Below are 22,656 nucleotides of genomic sequence, written 5' to 3' on the forward strand. Positions count from 1 at the left end.
GAATCGGTGTGGATAGAAATTGCTGTGCGCGCTGAACCGATTTTGTGTTTTTTTGTCGGGATCCACTACCAGTAACTCTTCCTTATCTTCTCCAGTGTTTTCAGCCGCGATTATCTCCCTTCCTCCGTGTGGCGTCAATCCATATTCCCGTTACTACGTTACTATTTTTAGAAGGTCACTGCACGTTACTATTTTTAGAAGGTCTCCAGTGTTTTGCGCGTTTATCTCCTTTCCTTCGTGCAGTCTGGTATTCGGCTCTACTTCTTCCCGGCGAAGCCGTTACCCGGCGAAGCGGGTAATCATCTAGTATATAATATACCACAGGAGAAAAAAAAGTAGCTCGCGCGCGCTCACCCAAATCCGCGCGAAGTGCCACATGATATTAGCCCCAGACAACACATAGGCGGATAATACATGTATGTCAATAGTATAAAACAAAACATGCCACAATTTACAAGACAGAAAAAAGGATAAATGAGAGAATTAAAAAAGGTGTTTGCTCTTCAAGTAAATAATTATACCACACCTTACAGATCTGAAAAACACACGTCATGTTGTTGTCGTTTTTAAAACAAATTTATTTTTATTTTAAAAAATACTTTTTCTTTAGGGGGGGTGAAAATGTACCTCCATTTCAAGACTCCATCTCTCTTGATATTCTTTTTTCAACTGTTTGGAGAGTTAAAAAGAGGGTGGGGGGGAGAAGGTCCGTGGTCGTTTCACTGTACCGGTAAAGCGCTTAGTGAATGTCAGTGCCCCCAAACCTAGGTCACCGTGACCTTGCACGAGGAGCAGTCTCAGTGTCCTTGACCTTGTGTTTCTAACTCACTGGTAGCCCACTAGTCTTGACCCCTCACAAAATGTGACTGTTCCGTCCATAAAAGCAGACTCATTTTCTTAGAAGGTTATCAAGAATTAAACATTTAAAAAAACCTATCAGATCGCAGATCAGCACCATGCATATCATGAGTGCAATGTATCAGCCTGTCTGAGGCATGGTCAAGAAGTAAGGATTCAGAAGTGGATGTAACAGGTTTTTAACCAAACATTTTTTTTTCAATCATTACAGTAAAATCATGAACGCCATACCGAATGACGGGGTCGTTGATCAAATACAAACACAGACACATAGAGAGAATTCAATAAAGTTGTAAACAATTTATTAGCACAAATATAAAGCTGTAGCAAATACAAAGAGAAAGCAGTGACATCTACTGTTACTGTTCAATGCGGTTTTTTAATATAATATTGTACAATGCATGGCATGTGCCTGAACAAACTTTAGCTGTAAAGAACTCAAGTTTATGACTGGCACAAAAGAGGTACTGAAACAAAGTCATATCCTGTCATAACTGACTCAAAATATGTCAAGATAAAAATAAATCTGACAAATACATTTCCAACATTTTGAACAGAAATAACGATGCAAAAACCTTGCCGACCACTCATTGATTGTCTGCAGAAGTAAAGTTGACGAAGTGAGTAAAAACAAAATCAAAACTGCTATTTTTTTAACAATACTGGTAAAAATAATTACTTTTAAGTCTATTGATGGTGGGATGAAGAAAATCAGAAATAATTGTTTTCTAAAAGAAGAAAACATTTCAAGAAAACTGTCCTAAATAATTGCATGATAGATATGAGGTATGTCTTCCACAGCAGCAGTACAAAAGTATGTGGAATGACTGCCTCGCACTATTGATAGGCAGGTAGTTATGATAAAAATCAACACCAACTGTCAGATGGATCCTCATTTCCACCCCCGCCACCATACCCCCCGTCCCCCTCCCCAAAATGTACATGGTAGCTCTACGGTCGATTCTTATCTTTTGTCCAGGATTCATTACCACAGAAAGAGTACTGAATACTACATGTATCAGTTATATACTTTTTTTGGAAACTCATTTCCTTTCTCAGATACACAAAAGCCTGATGCCTTACTATAAAAAAAAAATCACTTTAAGATCAAACTTCACAAAGAGCCTCAAGCACATAAAAAAGAGAAAACTGAAAGAAGAATTTACACATTCTCTTTTTGACTTCAGACATCTGTGGTTCTTTCTTTATTTGGTGTTTAACGTCGTTTTTAAACGTTCAAGGTTATATCGCGACGGAGGGAAGGGGGGTGATGGGATAGAGCCACTTGTCAATTGTTTCTTGTTCACAAAAGCACTAATCAAAAATTTGCTCCAGGGGCTTGCAACGTAGTGCAATATATTACCTTACTGGGAGAATGCAAGTTTCCAGTACAAAGGACTTAACATTTCTTACATACTGCTTGACTAAAATCTTTACAAACATTGACTATATTCTATACAAGAAACACTTAACAAGGGTAAAAGGAGAAACAGAATCCGTTAGTCGCCTCTTACGACATGCTGGGGAGCATCGGGTAAATTCTTTCTCGTCCCAACCAATATGGGACTCCCCCTAACCCACGGGGCGAGACACCTGTGGTACATGTACCACTTATTCACAAGTGCAAGACACCTTGCAAGCAAATACTATACAAAACTCAACAAAAAAGTCTCAAAATTGCATATCTTATAAGGGCTTTTTGATAAATGATTGAAGATGCTAAATAAGAAGAATAAAATAGAAGAAAATAATCATAACAAATCCAGGGAGTTATCTAAAATAATCTTTGCTATTTGAACAAACAAAAAAGTCAAATGCTCGCACTAGCCATGAGTTTCTATTAAACTAACGCAACAGTAAAAATCACTGCAGAAAAAAAAGACCAGCCTTTTACAGAATGTTTCAGAAAGGGATACAACCACCCTGCACAACATCTCAATGGAATCAACAAAGTGTCTGTTTTTTTGTAAATAAATGAAGCTTGCTGTGGAATGCTCTCTACGAAAATATGGAAAGATGCTCCGAAAAGATGCAACACAACTAGCCATTACAACAACCATTGCTATGGAAACAACCTATTTGTGCAAGTGTTAAATAAATTGCAAACATTTTACTGACATGAGCAGCTGCAAATACATAAGCACTGCTGAAATTCACTTTAGTGAACAAGCTGCAAAAATGCACACATTCAAAAACAGAACAGTAAATTATCTGCTCTTTCCAAGGAAACTGTATAATTAACGCAAGAACAAAAAGACAACTGCACAACCAATATAAAGAATGCCTACAAGCAACAAAATAGCAACTCAATAGAGAAGTACCAAAAATGTTTGAGAGACAAAAATAAACTCTAGTTGAGATTCAGACAACAGGTAAAAGTAAGTAAAAATGACAGTAACAGCAAAGCTATTTTTCTTTCATTGATCACGTTCAATATCCAGTAAACACATGCTATAAAAAGGTGAAAATACAGGTGATAAGCTTATCAGCATTTACTGTCTTTATATAATATTACAAGTCTGTAAAACAAAATATCAACTGGTAGTCGATATCATTTCAGTTTTCACATTTTTAATGCTAAAAGACAGCTGTCATGACATTTTTATTTACTTTCATTTACTTTCACCACTGTAGTGACACGGAATTGGGACAGGGATACAGTCTCAGAGTCGGCACATAAATTTGACCCGTGTCCGTCCCAACCGGGATTCAAACCAGTGATCCTAGGATCACAAGTCCAGCGCTCTACCCACTGAGCTACCTGGCCCACCCCACCCTGGTACCATCAATCTTGGATAGGATGATCTCATTGTACATACCCATACCACTTATCTGTACATTACAGATATGGAACTAACTCACAACAGCTGTTTTCCAGTACAATGTTTACACAACATGGTACTATAAGCATTATGCTTGTTGTTGTTTACTCTATATGCGTTTTTTATTTGTAAATAATGCACAAACGTTGAATAAAACAGTTTAAACCAACATGGTACGTACATAATATTCGCACGCTCTAAGGATCGTCTTGAGTGGTCCACCATAAAATATCACATCTCACCCTTGCATGTGAAACCTACTTGTCCAAAGCTTGTGGGCAGACTCACAACTGTGCACAACCTGCTCATTACACGGTCATTCTGTATAAATGTGGTTCCTGAACACATTACATTTCCCTGTCTCAGTCACCTGATCACTAAAACAAAGGGAACAGATTCAGTCAGGCTCGACTTACTTTCTAAGGTGGCAAAAGGCTACACAAATAAATATGCATCTTATTAGCCTATATGTATAAAGTTGCTAATGCAAACTTTTCAATTGCAAAAAAATCAGTGTACAAGAACACTTTTTTGGTTGTTGCTAACACCACTCTAAGAAAAAAAACAAAAATTCACCTAAAAATTTAAATTCTACAAATACATTTCAAATTGTAAACCATAGAGTAAGTAACAGCACCTGTCATAAAATTAACATATTCATGAGCATATGTCCACCACTATCAAACGATCAAACTACTGCCAATATCTCTATTGCAAAGGAGGTTTTATTCCTACACATTTCCTTGAAAAGGAAAAAGTAATGTATGCATACTATAAGAAACAGTTAAAGTGGGACTGTCACACGGACGCTTATTGCACTCTACAGGACTAAAAGAGAAATATCAATAGCAGTCATATTATGCAAAGCTCTCTGTCACAAAGTAGCACAAAAATAATGAAATAAGGTCCTTTCTTTTTACACACACACACACACACACACACACACAGGGAAGCACTGGCACACAAAGGCAAGAACACAGACTCTCTCTCTCTCTCTCTCTCTCTCTCTCTCTCTCTCTCTCTCTCTCTCTCTCTCTCTCTCTCTCTCTCTCTCTCTCTCTCTCTCTCTCTCTCTCTCTCTCTCTCTCTCTCTCTCTCTCTCTCTCTCTCTCTCTCTCTCTCTCTCTCTCTCTCTCTCTCTCTCTCTCTCTCTCTCTCTCTCTCTCTCTCTCTCTGATGAGGTGTAAAAGCAACACTAGTACATGTGAGCACAGGAAAGAGGAATAAGCAAGACAAGTCAAGCTCATATCCATAACATTAAGAATAAGAGATCAAAAAAAGAAAATGCTGCAAACTAATATCAATATATATGCACTCCAGCGTAAATGTATCATCATTACATCTTGAAAATCTACTGTAAAATTAAGGTCAAAATTCAAAAGATTCCTTTCAATGAAGTTAAATTTGCACACTTCTCTCGAAAGCACCAACAGAATATGGATTAAAAAATGTAAGGAAAACTCTCATGTTCTAAAAACTTCACTATTTGGTCAGGTGTTCACATTTGCTTACATCCTATACAAGTGAAACTGAATCTCTCGGTGATACAATATGTTGAACATGAAAAGTATGCCAGTTTCTATTTTCCTACTTTGGTTAGTCTTAGACTGCTGACTGGCCAATTCTTTAAGTCCGAATGAAAAATCCAGTAAAAATGTAAAAATTTTGAAAAGAAGAAAAACATCAAATACACCATGCTACCGAAACAATCTGCTTTCTTACTTTTTTTCCCGACATTTCCTCTTTAACTTTACAGGCAAGTACATTTTAGTACACATTGACTATCTACCCGGTAGTCATTTTACATGCATGTTACTTTTCCCTGTCCTGACAAACTTTATAATAAATGTTAGTGCAAATAGTGAATACAGCTTTTTCTGAAGAGTAGAATGCAGAAATAATAACTACAAACAAGCTCTTCCATTTTATGTACAGCAAACATACATGGGAAATGACTGTTTGTACACATTTTAAGCATCAGATCACAAGAGGCGTTGATATACATCAAAAGCATTACAACTATCAATTCACAGACTTAAAGCGATCCGCACTTAAAGAATCAGCCAGTCAAAGAATGTCGTCTACTGTAAAATCATTTCCAGCGCAGACAAGCAAATACAGCGTTTTAATTCAACTTTTATTTTCTATCCCAAAACAAAAGAAGTTATTTTTGTCTAGGGTTGGTTTGTGATCATTTTTTGTCCATGAAATAAAGAAGAAAACTTGTAACTCTGAAAGATTTTCAGCACAAAACAAGGTGCACAAAATGTCAGAAAAAAATTTCAACCTTTGACTAGAATGTCACATAAATGACTACTAATTCTTCATACTGTACAAAAAGCATAAGTGCTTCTCCCCATAGAAATAGAACTTACAAACTTGGGAAGTGAGAGGAGTAAACTATCCAAAGGGCACCTAATGTGGCTTACAAAAGTTGTACAAAATGGCTTTGCGTCAACAAAATCTTTCTAAAATACATGCAGTCAAATGTGCTCCTCAATGTATGAAACAGAAGCTGTAACTTATAAACAGGTGACCGTGATGGAAAGAACAAAAGTGGGCAATGGGTCATCCGTAAATCAAAATTGAGTGCATGCGATAATATCCAAGTTACAGATGAGATATAAAAACCACAAGCTGAACAGAGATGCACTAGAACTAAAACCACCTGTTCACAGAGAAAACTGCATCAACACACCCAATATATTACCAGTTCAAATCATTTCTATCTGTGCGAATAACATTTGTCTTAAACACAGACTCCTCTGCTTTATTCACATGTTTCAGACCATCAACGTTCAATAGGAACTTTAATTTACTAAATCAACGAAGCTGTCATGGCTCGTATGTCACATTTTGCTCTTTTTTTTTAATTTTCAACTTTCACAGTATTACTACACAATGCTGTTGATTAACAGAGAATACAATCATGGAGAAAAAAATATGGATGAGAGGATTTTATTGTCCTATCACACTCCCCTCTTGAAGTTTATTTAACACTTCAAAAATCAGCATCACACTTCGAACATCTATTCAAAACATCTTAAATATTCACGCTACATCAACATGTTCTATAAAATCACTGATTCTAATAAATGAAAGTACAGGTAAAATGATGTGCTGTTGACTTTAAAACAGTGTCTGTAATAACCTTTGACGTTTTCTTCCCTGAAGGAATTCAGCTAGTTGTGACAATGCAAAAAAGCAACACACCTCGTTCCATCTCCTGAAACATCAACGCACTACGACTAGTTTCTTGCAGCACACAGCAAAAACTGCACTGCACGATTCAACAGACTCCTACAAAGAGTACTACCAAAATCTCTCCTTTCCTTCCATGCCGAGCATGCAACAGCCAATGGAATGCGCTACAGTATATGGTATTGTACAATTACGCCGTGTGCTTGGTATGTGTCAAACATTCCTACTGCAATGCTGCGCAGACTAACAGTAAGAAATACGGCCTTTTGCTGCTCCTCCTGCATTTTGCTGCTCAGCCAAAGTACTGGCCCACGCGGTACCCCATGTGATATTCATTGACTCGTCGAATAAAGAAGTAGACCAGAAGGATTCCAATGATCTGCAACGCAGAGAGAAAAATGAGACAATAAGAAAAGAATACATATTTTTTAATTTTGTTTTAGAATATCAAAATTAAAAGAGTATTAAAATCGAAGAAATATCAAAACAAAACAAAAATGCCAGAGAGACTGGTAAAGGGATCTGTCCCTTGAAGAAAACTTATTTTCAATCTGGGATCAGGGGTATCAAGAGGAGAGAAAAAAACATCACTCAGCCCCAACAACATCTGCAGCCAGGTGAGATATCTTTCATATATAGAACGCACTGGAGTCCTAAACCCATTCCACCCACCTCCAAACTGTACAAGTCTCCCCGATTTACTAAACTTTGTTTTTCTGTCTTCCACACAACAATGACAGTAGACCAAGACCAGAAATGTCATATCTTCAGCTCTACTTTATTCCCAACAGACTGCTTAGATTTTTTTCAAAAGACATCTTCATGGGCGGTTCTGGTGAGGTTATGCCCCTCTTTCTTTCGGATGGTAACTGGCGCCACCTCGCGGCAAGATCACACAAGGAAACAAACTTGCATTGGTCCCAAATAGCATATCGGTTTGGTAACAGTTCATGTGTAAGTCGTGCATTTTATACGGTAAACAGACAATGGTCGGTTCTGGTGAGGTTATGCCCCTTCTTTCTTTCGGCTGGTAACTCGCGCCACCTCGCAGCAAGATCACAGGAGTTGTCTCACGTTATCACCCCAGAGGCGCTCATTCCTAGATCCAGTTAAGCTACTGAAGGTAAAGAAGGTACATGTACCTGTGGAATCGCAAATCCCAGTGCAATGGCTCCTGTCAAGTCCAGATGCTCTGCTAACCACCGTACAAAAGAATCTGTGCAGCCCACAGTGAACACCTTGGTTTGAGCCTGTAAAGAAAATTGAAAGAGCAGTCACTTAGAAAGTATTATTTTAAACCTGACACAGTCAAAACTTTGATGCAAACAGTGAGGTTCTTCATGTTCTTAAGTCACAACGAACGAGTTGAATTTCTTGATTGTGCAGTTTGATAATTATGCAGATTGTTCATTGCAAACTTCGAACATACTTTTGTATCAATCATTTTTCATTAGCGCAACATCACCAGCACAACAATCAATATCAGCATTCAATTATTCAACGTCACAATTTGATTCTGTTACAGAGAGATTTTATTAAATGATCTGTCAAATGATGTGTCCACACACACACACCGAACGTACATGCACACATACACACACACACCGAACACACACACACAATCATCTCCTTCACTCACTGTCAGATTTCCAACTATGTTGTATCCACAAGCTGTTTGTGCCCTTGCAGCCTGAAAAATAAAAATCTATAATGAACTGTTGCCACAGATTTACTCTGAAAAAAATATGACAAAACCCAAAACAACTCGACAGCCAACACAAATAGGAAGAGACGTGAACCGACACCAAAATGCTGAAACACACACATTTCCCCACAAACACACATAGGTACCACATTCATGCAAAAGAACATACATTCTCATGTAAAAACATCCAAATAGCCCACAAGCATTCTTGCAACACTTGAATTGATAAGAAAACCATAATTCACTTATGTGGGCACTTTACGAAATCCAGTCCCAGATATGTTCTTATCATCTGCATGACTAAAAGTAAAAAGAATACCTGAGATTCTCACTTTCTTTTGAAGTTTTACAAGAACCACACACACAAACACACACTGTACATTTTAACCCTTACACTGGTGCAATTCTGTAACACATTTTACATAAGCCACTGGTGAATTAAATAAAGAAAAACGGTCATATACATTTTCGCATCCATGGGAGGTAATCGGAACCGACCAAACAGACTGAGCAAGTTGCGCGACATATGTCGTGACAACCAGGTGACAGTATACGTAAAGTAGCGCGATATGTCACGACAACCAGCCTAAGGGTTAATGGTTGAACAACACAGCCTTGGGGTGGTGTGCCTAACTTGATGGGACCCACTCACTGGTTAGATTTTGGTAAAAATTACACAAAAATACCGTTTTAAACCAGTCTAACCCTGCGCTTGGTTCCCACACAGTTGGGCTCTTTCTCATGCACATCAAGCCATGAGTCAAGAGATGTTCTACAGTGGAACCCCCCTTTAAGACCCCACAATTTAAAACTTCTTAAAACGACCTTAGTTTTTTTTAAAGATTTTCTGTTCATATACTCTGTAAATTGACCCCCATTTTAAGACTCCCTCCTTTTTACATTTAGTCAAGTTATGACAAAATGTTTTAACATAGAGGGGGGAATCGAGACGAGGGTCGTGGTGTATGTGCGTGTGTGTGTGTGTGTCTGTCTGTCTGTGTGTGTGTGTGTGTAGAGCGATTCAGACTAAACTACTGGGCCGATCTTTATGAAATTTGACATGAGAGTTCCTGGGTATGAAATCCCCGAACGTTTTTTTTCATTTTTTTGATAAATGTCTTTGATGACGTCATATCCGGCTTTTCGTGAAAGTTGAGGCGGCACTGTCACGCTCTCATTTTTCAACCAAATTGGTTGAAATTTTGGTCAAGTAATCTCCGACGAAGCCCGGACTTCGGCATTGCATTTCAGCTTGGTGGCTTAAAAATTAATTAATGACTTTGGTCATTAAAAATCTGAAAATTGTAAAAAAAAAACATTTTTTATAAAACGATCCAAATTTACGTTCATCTTATTCTCCATCATTTTCTGATTCCAAAAACATATAAATATGTTATAATATTTGGATTAAAAACAAGCTCTGAAAATTAAAAATATAAAAATTATTATCAAAATTAAATTTTCGAAATCAATTTAAAAACACTTTCATCTTATTCCTTGTCGGTTCCTGATTCCAAAAACATATAGATATGATATGTTTGGATTAAAAACACGCTCAGAAAGTTAAAACGAAGAGAGGTACAGAAAAGCGTGCTATCCTTCTCAGCGCAACTACTACCCCGCTCTTCTTGTCAATTTCACTGCCTTTGCCATGAGCGGTGGACTGACGATGCTACGAGTATACGGTCTTGCTGCGTTGCATTGCGTTCAGTTTCATTCTGTGAGTTCAACAGCTACTTGACTAAATGTTGTATTTTCGCCTTACGCGACTTGTTTTGACCTTGTTTTCTCACATATTTGGAGGTCATAAAAGGGGGGTTTCACTGTATAAACAACACTTGTCCTACAGAAGATGAAGGAACAAAGACGACCACTCTTACTTCAGTCGTGCAGCAGGAGCTTGGGACCCCGCATGCTTGTGGTTTACCAGAGGTGCAGCTATAGTCAGGGTTCTCCTTAGAGTAGTCAGCGTATGAGCGCAGTCCACAGCATGGGTACTGCACACCCAGACACGCACACACACACACTCATATTATATGCATATTTAAAAGGACAGCAATTTAAGTCCTTCAGACACACACACACACACACTCATATTATATGCATATTTAAAAGGACAGCAATTTAAGTCCTTCTACTATTACACAGATCCCAGATCCCTCTGTTTTTGCACCTGAACTATCTGTAGAAAATTGGATCCATCAAGACTGAAAGTGTTTCAAACGAGGAGGTGAATAGTCTTCTTCAACATTCTTGTGGTTTTGGAAGTAAATTAATTTTTGAATGTGCTTAGTTTTTCTCTCTTATTTATTCTGTTAGTTTAAGGAACAGCACACTGCAAACATTTCTCTTTTCATTAATGCTGCACACACACACACACACACACATACAAGCACCCACGCAAGTCTCTCACTCTCAAATAATGACACGCTAGCAAGCACACACACACACATACATTCATAAACACACACACACGCGCACACACACACACAAACACATTCACAAACACACACACACGCCACTTTCTCACATATTACCACCATGAAACATCACAGGCACGCACAGCGACAACTACAGACCTGACATTTCATCCCATTCCGCCCCCCCCCCCCCCCCCCCCCCCACCACTCAAGTTAATAGAGACAGGACATTTATGACACTCTGTAATGGCTGTCATCAGACTCAGAGCACCGGAAGCCTGGTGCCTTTATCATGTCAACGACTCATATGTTTCACCGGGCTGAACAACATCTGACCCCCTGAAGGGTAAAAGTAATTCCAGCTTATTACTCTCAAAGACAGAAAAGAAAAAATGAGATGGGGAGGTGGAAATGCAGGCAGGATCAATCAATTGGATGGTGAAGTTTATGAACAGCCCCAAGGGCAAAAGGACACAGACTGCTCTCTTCTATATCCTGTTGTCTTCTCATTTTCAGTCTCCCTTTTCTGCTTTACACAAACACACACACACACACACACACACCACACACCACACACACACCACACACACACACACACACACACACACACACACACACACACACACACCACACACGCACAAACTCTGAACTCTCCCTGTCTTTTACACAAGCAAATGCACATTATGCTTGCTACATGTAGCACATGTGCATACACATGGACACATCTCTCTCTCTCTCTCTCTCTCTCTCTCTCTCTCTCATTTCCACACACACACACACACACACACACACACACACACACACACACACACACACACGCACACGAATTTGGGCACTCACAAACACACAGGCCCTTCTGTTTTACCCTCTCTTTTTCAGACTATACACCTCTCTCCTACGTCACCATGAACACACAATTGCACATACTCTGGTCTGCAGGTAGTCCATCGCTCGGGTGAGGCCCTTGCTGTGTCCGTAACCACGGACTGCAAACATCACATGTGTCGCAAGGATGTGGGGCACCTGTGAACATGACGTTACAGACGCGCTCAAATTTAAAATTTGGTAATGCTAGTCTGAATTAATATGAGACAAAATTACAATGTGTTTTACTGAACAATCTTCAGCAGATCTCAAATGTTAGAAGAAATATTTGATTTTAGAATACCAACTCCAAATGTAGAAATTCAATTTCCTCCAAAATTACCCAGTCGACTTTTGAACCCTAGTAGTACAGTGTAAATGTACTACTAAAGGTAAATTGGGTGGGGATGAGGTTTACCTTAAAAATTACAGCACCTGGGTCTAAATAACAAAAAAAACTCCCAATGCTTTGTGACAGTAGGCCATTAAAAGTACTGTCAAAATGCTTGCACATTAACATAATGTACTGATGCTGATTTTTGTAGGTATATATCTAAAACTAGATGAATACCCGCTTCGCCGGGTGGCCGGCTTCGCCGGGAAGAAGTAGAGACGGGTGAGTGGCGCACCGTACGCCGGCTTTGCCGGGTACCCGGCTTTGCCGGGTGAGTGGCGCACCGTACGCGATTGACGCCACACGAAGGAAAACTTCTAAAAATAGTAACGGGAATATGGATTGAGCATTGTGGACAGTGACCTTCTAAAAATAGTAACGGGAATATGGATTGACGCCACACGAAGGAAGGGAGATAAACGCAAAACACTGGAGAAGATAAGGAAGAGTTACTGGGAATGGATCTGGGAAGATGAACAGAAAAACCAAAATCGGTTCAGCGCTGCGCGCTGAGAGCACGTGTTGAAAATTCTCATCGACCAGGTTGTGTCCGGGGTCTACCTGAATATGCCCACCAAATTTGAAGCAGATCCATCGAGAACTTTGGCCGTGCATCGCGAACACACACACACACAGACACAAGCCGTATATATAGATAGATGCTGACGACACACGCAGATTAAACAAAAATCTCATTAACAGACATTCGTATTTCTGTCTGTGCAAGAAGGAAGCAAACTACTGTTTTAAAATGAGCGTACTTAATATTCAACATTACGCTCTTTCATATGTCATCATCTCCTACACGTAAAATTCCTGCAATAGTTCAACCAGACTCTGTGACTCCAGTCTTCCCTCACACAAAAGGAAGAGGACAGTGTAAGCAGTAACCTGATCAATTCAATTCCACTCACCCCCAAGGGGGCTGGCCAGGGATTGTTCCTTTCTCTGCCCATTCCTTTACCCCCAGCCCACCTCATAAAAGGGACCTTTCTTTCTTTCTTTCTTTATTTGGTGTTTAACGTCGTTTTCAACCGTTCAAGGTTATATCGCGACGGGGAAAGGGGGGGGATGGGATAGAGCCACTTGTTAATTGTTTCTTGTTCACAAAAGCACAAATAAAAAAATTGCTCCAGGGGCTTGCAACGTCGTACAATATATGACCTTACTGGGAGAATGCAAGTTTCCAGTACAATGGACTTAACATTTCTTATATACTGCTTGACTAAATCTTCACAAACATTGACTATATTCTATACAAGAAACACTTAACAAGGGTAAAAGGAGAAACAGAATCCGTTAGTCGCCTCTTACGACATGCTGGGGAGCATCGGGTAAATTCTTCCCCCTAACCCGCGGGGGGCATAAAAGGGACCGCCCTGGTGCCACACAAGTCATGGCAATGCAACAGGCAAATGTAAGGCAACAAGCAACAAAAGCATGGAAATCCCAGGCCAGTTTGCGAGTGGCCACAGGCAAGGCGAATCAATATCATGGGCAGCGAACGTTCCATCTAATAAATCTCATCCCCTGCCCTCAAGGCCATAAAGCCAATCAAACGGTCTTTTCTTGGACTTCTAACACTCGCTGTCTTGTTTTTTGTGGCGTTAATCGAATGCTACTTTTTTTTCTTAGCCTTCCAACATTCTCTGGCTTCCACAGCTTTGTCATTCTTTAAACTCTTTTTGTCTGTCTGTCTGTCTGTCTGTCTGTCAGTTTGTCTGACTTAGCCTTCCAACATTCTCTGACATCTTCAACTTTGTCAGTCTGTGAACTTTTTCTGTCAGTCTGTCTTTGCCTTTCAAAATTCTTTGGATTTTGCGACTTTGACAGTCTTCGTCTTTTGAAATGTTCTTGCTTCTGCAAATTTGACATTCTGTGAACACTGTCCATCCGTCTGTTTCATTCCATGACATTCATGTTATTGACTCAAAGTGGAATTAAGAAGCTACTTGTACGTTCCAAGTCTCTTTCAGTTTCCAACAACATATATATAGGTGTAACAAGTCAGAAAAGTGCATGCTTGTCTGAATTCTGAATTATCTCTACAACCACAAAGTTTAACAGAACAACACAAAACAAAAAATGAAAAGGACAGGGACAGCCGTTTCTTGTTCATGCAAAACTCTAAACACAACTTGCAACTTCAGAATTTCCCAAACCACGCTTGACCTGCTTTGAAAACAAGCTCCATCAATATTGCACAAAACTGACAACAAAGCAAAATCAACAACAGGGGGAAGGAAAAAAAGCGCCAGAAGAAAAAAAGAAAAAAAAGAGAGTTAGAAAAGGACACAGCAGTACATGAACAGTAAGTGTTTTGCTCTGTGCCAAGGGTTTTAGAAGAGATTAAGATCTGTTCGACACTCTCCCAGGCTGTGGGTCTATATTTGCGGGAAGAGATCAGATCAATACATGGTTCAGCGCTGGCTTCATCGCAATAGTATTGGCAGCCTGATCGGAGGGCGCTTCTGTATGTCTCTGCATCATTTAAACAACTTCCCTTTGCCACTATTCCCCCTCTCAGTGGACCCTGCCAGAGAGGCCTTGAGTTGCATTAGCACTATATTGACATGCTTGTTCTTGTTCTGAGAGTGAGAACACTAGTGTTATTGTTATTGCTGGTGGTTGTAGTGATGTTGTTGGTGGTGCTCTTGTTTTTGTTGTTTCTATTAAACGAGTAAACGAAGGAAATGAAAATATAAACGGACATTGACAAATAGATACGCAGATTTTTCTCAAAAAGGTCAGAAAACACAAACACAAAATGTAACTGTGTAGGTATGCCTGAATCACATTATTTTGACTTCATAGAAAGCTTTTTATTTTTGGTATCCTCTTTCTGTTGCAGTTTTTCTACTTTTTTGTGTGTGTGTGGTCTTCCTTCACCTGCTTTCTTTCTCCATCTTCTCATGTATGTCATTGTCAGCCTCTGGGAGATCTGTTATTGTGGTTGTTGTTCAAATTGTTGTTGTTGTTGCCGAGCAACTGGTGAAAGGAATACAAGGCTGTGGAGAATGTACTTAACTTAGTTAATCTCATTGAATCAAAATTGATTTGCTTTCATCTGTAAGCCTGTTGCTCTTGTTCCTGAATGTACACATTTTAGAAGAAGCCGACAGAAAAGTCTGACCTTAAAAGGCTCAGTAAGAAAAGGCTATAAAGTCCATAAATCAATTACAACATCAAAAACAAACAAACAGAAATTAAGAAAAAAGACGGAAACTAACAAACAGTAAGGCCTCAAACACGTTTCACATTACTTGAGATAAACACACAAATTAGACTGTACACATGTTTAACAATGCAGAAGACTCACCTCTTCTCTGTAGATGAAAGCAATAATGCCAATGGCAACTTGGATCAGGAAAGCAATGACAGTGACCACCAGGAACTGAAAGAAAGACACAAAAATCAGTTTCAAGACCTCCAAAACATCTGAGAAAATCAGGCCTTAAAAACTAGGTCGTCTTCAAATGGAGGTAAAGGCACATAATGGAAGGGCGCTGGTTCTGTGCGAGGCTTAGTTTTCGAGATAGGTGTGAGTGACAAAGTACAGGACGTCACATTCCAAATAAGCACGACTATGTTGCAGGTGGAAGCCGCTGAGATTGCATTTCTTCGGGAGGTTTCCGCAAAAATAGATATTACACGATTAGCGCGAAACAGTTGAGAAGCAGACGATCTCTGAGATCTCTGTTCGTCTCGTGATAACGTTATTTTGTATGATAACGATTCACCTGCAAACTAAAGTATACAATTTGGTGTGTCAGTGGTAAATGTAAATAGAAATGTGTAATACAGACAAAGCAAACAAATAAACGTGTTTTTCTCGTGAAAATGTTGCGTTGTGCAGGTGTTAGGGTGGCCACGTGATGTACACAAAGTAAAGTGCGGGACGGACTCTGCTCTGTGCTGTAACACTGGCAAGTTCAAAACACGAGAAAAACGATTTCGTTATGCGGGCAGCCACGGGGGATGTATGTATTTTTCAAATGGTTGTAAAATAAGTCTTGTATTTATCACCGTACTCAGGCCCTGTTCTTTTTTTCGTCACACCTAAAACCGTTATTTCTTATGAGCGACGCAGCATTAACAGGGCCAGGGATTATAAAAGGAAATTCTGAGAAAGCAAGAAAGTCTTAAACCTTCGGGTCTCAAGACGAGGTTCCACTGTCATCCTTTGACTGGACCAATTTGACTTGGCAGAAGGCAGGTCTAAATTCGACATATTATTGGCCACAATGACAACTATTCTTTTCGTTTTCATTCACAATGAACGTCAACGGATATAAAGAAGACTTTGAACGCACAACAAATCAACAAACAAACAGGCATTCTCTGAATCTTTCACAAGAAAATAACAGATTTTCAAACACACAGACACACACATACACACAGACAAAGACACAGAGAAACAACTGCAGCACAATGCTGGGTCGATGCTGCATTAAAAAACATAAAATTCTGCCACTGAATTTCACCAGACACAATCAATTGCTCCACAGCGTTTTTGCAAGAAAACAATACTCTCCTCTTGTTTTCTCTTTTCTTTGTTTAAGGCAACCCATTGCTAGTAGAATAACTTCACTTTACAGAGATGCAGAGCAAGCATTTTCTGTGTCCATGGAAGATACAGAGAAACCTTCCCTACATAAAATAGTGCAGTGAAACCTGTCATGTGAGGCTCATCAGATGAGGGGGGGGGGGGGGGTTACCTACTTAGAAAGGACACTACAGATCACTGGTCTACTGACTTGATGAAAGTATACTTGTTATGAAAGGATATGTGCAACGTAGAGGCTGACTTTCAGCCAATCACTAGCATTCATCATCTAAACAAAATTAAGTACCAATGCAGTGCAGTTTGATGAAAAATCAGATTTGCAGTCCAGAACACTTGTATAGCTGTCATAAGCTTAGAGTTACATCACACACACACACACACCATGTGATCCCATGCGCACATACACTGATCTTTTTTTTGTTTTTTGTCAGGCTCTCTTTTCACTCTCCACTTTTCACTCGCACACATGGGGCGGGGATGTAGCAAGGCTACCTCCATTTCAAGACTCCCCCCATTTCAAGGCTCCCCCCATTTCAAGGCTCCCTCCATTTCAAGGCTCCCTCCATTTCAAGGCTCCCTCCATTTCAAGGCTACCTCCATTTCAAGGCTACCTCCATTTCAAGGCTCCCTCCATTTCAAGGCTCCCTCCATTTCAAGACTCCCCCCATTTCAAGACTACCTCCATTTCAAGGCTCCCCCCATTTCAAGGCTCCCCCCATTTCAAGGCTACCTCCATTTCAAGGCCCCCCCCCCCCCCCATTTCAAGGCTACCTCCATTTCAAGGCTCCCCCCCATTTCAAGGCTACCTCCATTTCAAGACTCCCCCCATTTCAAGGCTCCCCCCATTTCAAGGCTACCTCCATTTCAAGGCTCCCCCCCCCCCATTTCAAGGCTACCTCCATTTCAAGGCTCCCCCCCCCCCCATTTCAAGGCTACCTCCATTTCAAGGCTCCCCCCCCCCCATTTCAAGGCTACCTCCATTTCAAGGCTCCCCCCCCCCCCCATTTCAAGGCTACCTCCATTTCAAGGCTCCCCCCCCCATTTCAAGGCTACCTCCATTTCAAGACTCCCCCCATTTCAAGGCTACCCCCCATTTCAAGGCTCCTCCCATTTCAAGGCTACCTCCATTTCAAGGCTACCTCCATTTCAAGGCTCCCCCCCATTTCAAGGCTACCTCCATTTCAAGACTCCCCCCATTTCAAGGCTCCCTCCATTTCAAGGCTCCCTCCATTTCAAGGCTCCCTCCATTTCAAGGCTCCCTCCATTTCAAGGCTACCTCCATTTCAAGGCTACCTCCATTTCAAGGCTACCTCCATTTCAAGGCCCCCTCCATTTCAAGACTCCCCCCATTTCAAGACTCCCCCCATTTCAAGGCTCCCTCCATTTCAAGGCTCCCCCCATTTCAAGGCTCCCCCCATTTCAAGGCCCCCTCCATTTCAAGGCTCCCTCCATTTCAAGGCTGCCCCCATTTCAAGGCTCCCCCCATTTCAAGGCTCCCCCCATTTCAAGGCTACCTCCATTTCAAGGCTCCCCCCCCCCCCCCCATTTCAAGGCTACCTCCATTTCAAGGCTCCCCCCCATTTCAAGGCTACCTCCATTTCAAGACTCCCCCCATTTCAAGGCTCCCCCCATTTCAAGGCTACCTCCATTTCAAGGCTCCCCCCCCCCCCCCATTTCAAGGCTACCTCCATTTCAAGGCCCCCTCCATTTCAAGGCTCCCTCCATTTCAAGGCTGCCCCCATTTCAAGGCTCCCCCCATTTCAAGACTCCCCCCATTTCAAGGCTCCCCCATTTCAAGGCTACCCCCATTTCAAGGCTCCCCCCATTTCAAGGCTACCTCCATTTCAAGGCTACCTCCATTTCAAGGCTCCCTCCATTTCAAGGCTACCTCCATTTCAAGGCTCCCCCCATTTCAAGGCTACCTCCATTTCAAGGCTCCCCCCATTTCAAGGCTCCCCCCATTTCAAGGCTCCCCCCATTTCAAGGCTCCCTCCATTTCAAGGCTCCCTCCATTTCAAGGCCTGATTTTCTCAAATGTTGAAGTCCTAAAAGAGGGGTTCTACTGTACTACGTTTGAGAAATACCACACTCACCACTTTCAGCAGCAAGACACTACGTTTGAGAAATACCACACTCACCACTTTCAGCAGCAAGACACTACGTTTGAGAAATACCACACTCACCACTTTCAGCAGCAAGACACTTCGTTTGAGAAATACCACACTCACCACTTTCAGCAGCAAGACATTTTCGGTGAGAGTGCCGACCATTCCAACAAGGGCGTTGACGGTAATGATGAGCCCCACAAGAATGAGGAGCGCCACAGGCAACGCCAGCTGATTGTTCACAGCCTGGACCCGTTGGCGATGGGTCTCCACCAGCACTCCTATCGCCACCAGAATGATCCCAACAAACTGAAGAAAAAAACATTCCCTGATGTGAGTGAAAAACTGTTATACATGAAAAACTTTGTCTGCGCACACACACACACACACACACACACACACACACATGCATGCACCATACACACACACACAAACACACACACACACACATGCAAGCACCATACACACACACACACACACACACACACATGCACAAACATCTTTGCATCTTCTGTTTATCTTCCTTTGTTAAAGCCATATGTACTCGATGACTATACATGCTAATTGCTTTACCAACAGCTGGAGACATGCTAAATTAAGTTCCCTGCAAGATATTGTGGTCTAGGACCCCTTAAATGTTGAGATATTTGAATTTTTATTTTGATCTAGATCGTCCTATTTATAGATTTGCCAACAGAGGGAACGTTGACGCAAGGGAAATAACTCCGCGTCTTTGTTGACATCCTCACTTTTTCAGAGGCTAGAACAAGCTGTAATGCATGTATATGGTCCGCGCATGGCGACATATCGTCATTACATGGTCTTATGGTGCGTTTGACATCGATTATGGGCAAACTACACTTTGTAAACACGGGAGCGCGTACATATGCCTTTAAAGATACCCTCTGCTACCACACAGTAAAATTCCAAAAATAAAATGTGTCTCCCACACTTCTAATTCCAGATCATTCACTTAATCTTTAATTATTCTCATGTAACTTTTCTTTCTTTTCTCATCACTAGCCAGATAAATCATGTACTGATGTAGGCTTGCAAAATATATACATTACCTGATATGACACATGTAAACCTCATTCTTTTGTCTCTTTTTTTTAAAAAGTTTATATATATGTTTGATATCATATTTCAGTTCTAAGGGCAAGGCTAGAACACTGACAATGACATAGAGAAAATTCTGCCACAATATTTGATGATAATTTCATTCTCTTGATCCTCTGTTTGCATGGGTGCTCATATGGATTTCCTCGTGTCAGACCAGGCATAATCACGCTGACAGCAAATCAGTATACTTATAATTACTGCACTGGTTATTACAAGGTTTAATTGTGTGTGTGTGTGTGTGTGGGGGGGGGGTCACCTCTGCATCTGATATAATAAGTTGGTTTTTTAACAGAGCAGTCAGCAACATGCTATGAAGCATTCATGGAATCCTGGGTTACAATTAACATGTTTGGAAAAAGCATTCCAGTCCTTGCGGAACAGCCACTCGAGCTGGGTGCCCACTTAATCATGGGGGTGTTAGTCCCAAAGCAAAAGTGAATCAAGGATGTAATTTGCAGTAAAATGCACTGGCGTCTAATGGCAACATATATTTCACTTTATAAAACCGAGAAATGTCCCCCCAACCATATATATATAAACTATACAATCATGGAATGACTAAACTTGCCCAAAATCATATCTCTTGTATACATGCATGTCAACAATACAGCCTGCTAGTACTTTTCATTGTCGCAGCAACAGTGTGTGACCTGGTTGTTTTACTGTGACAACAGTGACTGCCCCTCCTCTACAAATCACTGTCATTTCCAGTCGTGCCTAGAGGATTGGAAATTATATAGCGCACCTGCTACAACTCTGGTGAGAAACATCACCATTTACATTTCCACAATAGTCCAGAGCAGCAGAGGGACCGACAACGGCCATGCCGCCACGAATTGATCGACTGCACAAGCAATTTTCCTGAGTGTCTGGTGGCCCAGTGCATCATAATCAATGCGATGCAGACAGTAGTGCCACGGACAAGTCACTTTCCTCTCTGTGAGAGACGAGCGCGATACCAAGCATGTAAACAAACAAAATTCCTCTCGAAAAAAAGCCTCACCAAATACAGGAGAGTGTAGATGAAGAGGAACAACTTGTTGCAGCTGTATGCCGTCCTAGAACACAGCGGTTGGCGTACATATTTGCGGTTTGCAGTGTCCGTTTCCGGCAGCATCTTCTGCATCCCTTCGGTGTCAGCCATGTTGGCATCGATCGTGGGGACCCAGGCGGAGTCAAATTACCAGAAGCCTGAGAGTCGTGCACGGGTAGCTGCGCAAAGCTAGGGCGGAGAGGGAACCGATCCTTGCTTCCTGTTCAGCGTTTTTCTTCAAAAACATCTCTAGGCGCTTGAAACTAAAGACATTGTATTTGATTTTTTTTTTATAGATGTCACCTTACATAATATGAATTGCCAAACACACGGTGACACACACACACACAGTGCATTCTAACTACATGTATACAAACAAGTTTTCTTCCAAATCTTTTCCTTTTTGTCCACACTGACCACATGAGAATTATAAAAGACTTTTATTGAATGTTGTGATTATAAAATGCTAATATTTGAAGTTTCCCAGTTTTAACATTTATTTATTTCCGGTACAGTGATCAGCATGCACACATGCTTTTGGCCATTACCATCTGTAAATGCTAATCAAAAAACGAAATATCTTCTTCTTCTTCTTGTCGATCACTCAGATGGAAACGCCGGTTCCCCGCGCAAATGTTGCCGTGCGCTGTAGGTCGTCCAGACTGCCATAGAGCTTCCCTTGCACCGTGGTCGCCTCCGCCCAGATCTGGCTCCTGAGGCCATCGTGTAGTGGGCAAGTCTGCAGCAGGTGTTCCGTTGTCATGCTGCCTGTTTGACAAGGGCACTGGTCTGACTGGCCAATTCTGAACTTGGTGAAAAGGTGGTGGTTCATTCGGTTGTGGCCTGTCCGCAGCCTGAATATGAGGACCTGCTCAGACCTTGTGAGCAGGTGAAAGGCGTCGTTTTTGTTGTAGTGTGGGTGCTGCTGCAACCACTTTTTGTGTTGCTTGGCCTTGATGATGGTCTTGGCTTCTTTGAAGGTGGTTGATCTGTCATTCTGGTCCTTCGTAGTGCCCTCCTTTGCCAGAGTATCTGCGGCTTCGTTGCCTAGTATGTTGCAGTGAGAGGGGACCCATTGCAGCACGACTGTGTGGGCTCTGCACAGGGAGGTCAAGGCGGATGACAGGTCATTCAGTTCTTTGTCTCTGGCAGTGTCTAAGGCCTGCAGGACTGACTTTGCGTCGCTGAAGAACACAACGTTGTTGGAGGAGAGTGGACTGTGCTCAATGTGGGCTGCACCTGTCTGGAGCGCTACTGCTTCAGCCTTGAAGTTGGTGGAGTAGAGACCGGTAGCGAGGGAGATGTGTTCTTCTTCTCGACCTCCTGGGTACTTTATGTAGATTCCTGCACCACCACTTCTGACAGCCTGGTCGGCAGATCCGTCAGTGTATACATGAGTCCATTGGCGTTGGGGGTAGGAGTTGTGGATGTGTTCAATGGTGAGAGACTTCAGTTCAGCACAGCTGTGGGAGTCTTTGAAATATCTTGGAAGTGCATTGGGGGTATTGTTTGGCCTGTCATGTCATCTGCTGTAGTGTTAGCTGTCATAAGCTTAGAGTTACAAC

General features: G+C 41.3%; 1 protein-coding gene across 2 annotated transcripts; it reads right to left on the bottom strand.

Annotated features, from left to right (window-relative positions):
- Positions 1 to 1,143: 1,143 nt before the first annotated feature.
- LOC138960254 (tetraspanin-15-like) lies at positions 1,144 to 21,377 on the bottom strand. 2 transcript variants are annotated; one of them, XR_011453930.1, is made up of 9 exons: positions 21,062 to 21,377; positions 19,060 to 19,245; positions 15,584 to 15,658; positions 11,934 to 12,029; positions 10,467 to 10,583; positions 8,521 to 8,571; positions 8,024 to 8,131; positions 2,452 to 7,260; positions 1,144 to 2,049 (listed from the first exon to the last, which is right to left on the bottom strand). XR_011453930.1 is itself a non-coding variant. In XM_070332064.1 (8 exons), exons 1-8 carry the CDS (start codon positions 21,200 to 21,202, stop codon positions 7,174 to 7,176), a joined length of 861 nt encoding a protein of 286 aa, XP_070188165.1. In that variant the 5' UTR covers positions 21,203 to 21,377; the 3' UTR covers positions 1,144 to 7,173. The 2 variants fall into 2 exon arrangements, 1 of the variants encoding a protein (XP_070188165.1); XM_070332064.1 differs by having other exon boundaries at positions 1,144 to 7,260.
- Positions 21,378 to 22,656: the final 1,279 nt, after the last annotated feature.

The sequence above is a fragment of the Littorina saxatilis genome, linkage group LG2 (genome assembly GCF_037325665.1).
Source record: "Littorina saxatilis isolate snail1 linkage group LG2, US_GU_Lsax_2.0, whole genome shotgun sequence".
Lineage (NCBI taxonomy): Eukaryota > Metazoa > Mollusca > Gastropoda > Littorinimorpha > Littorinidae > Littorina > Littorina saxatilis.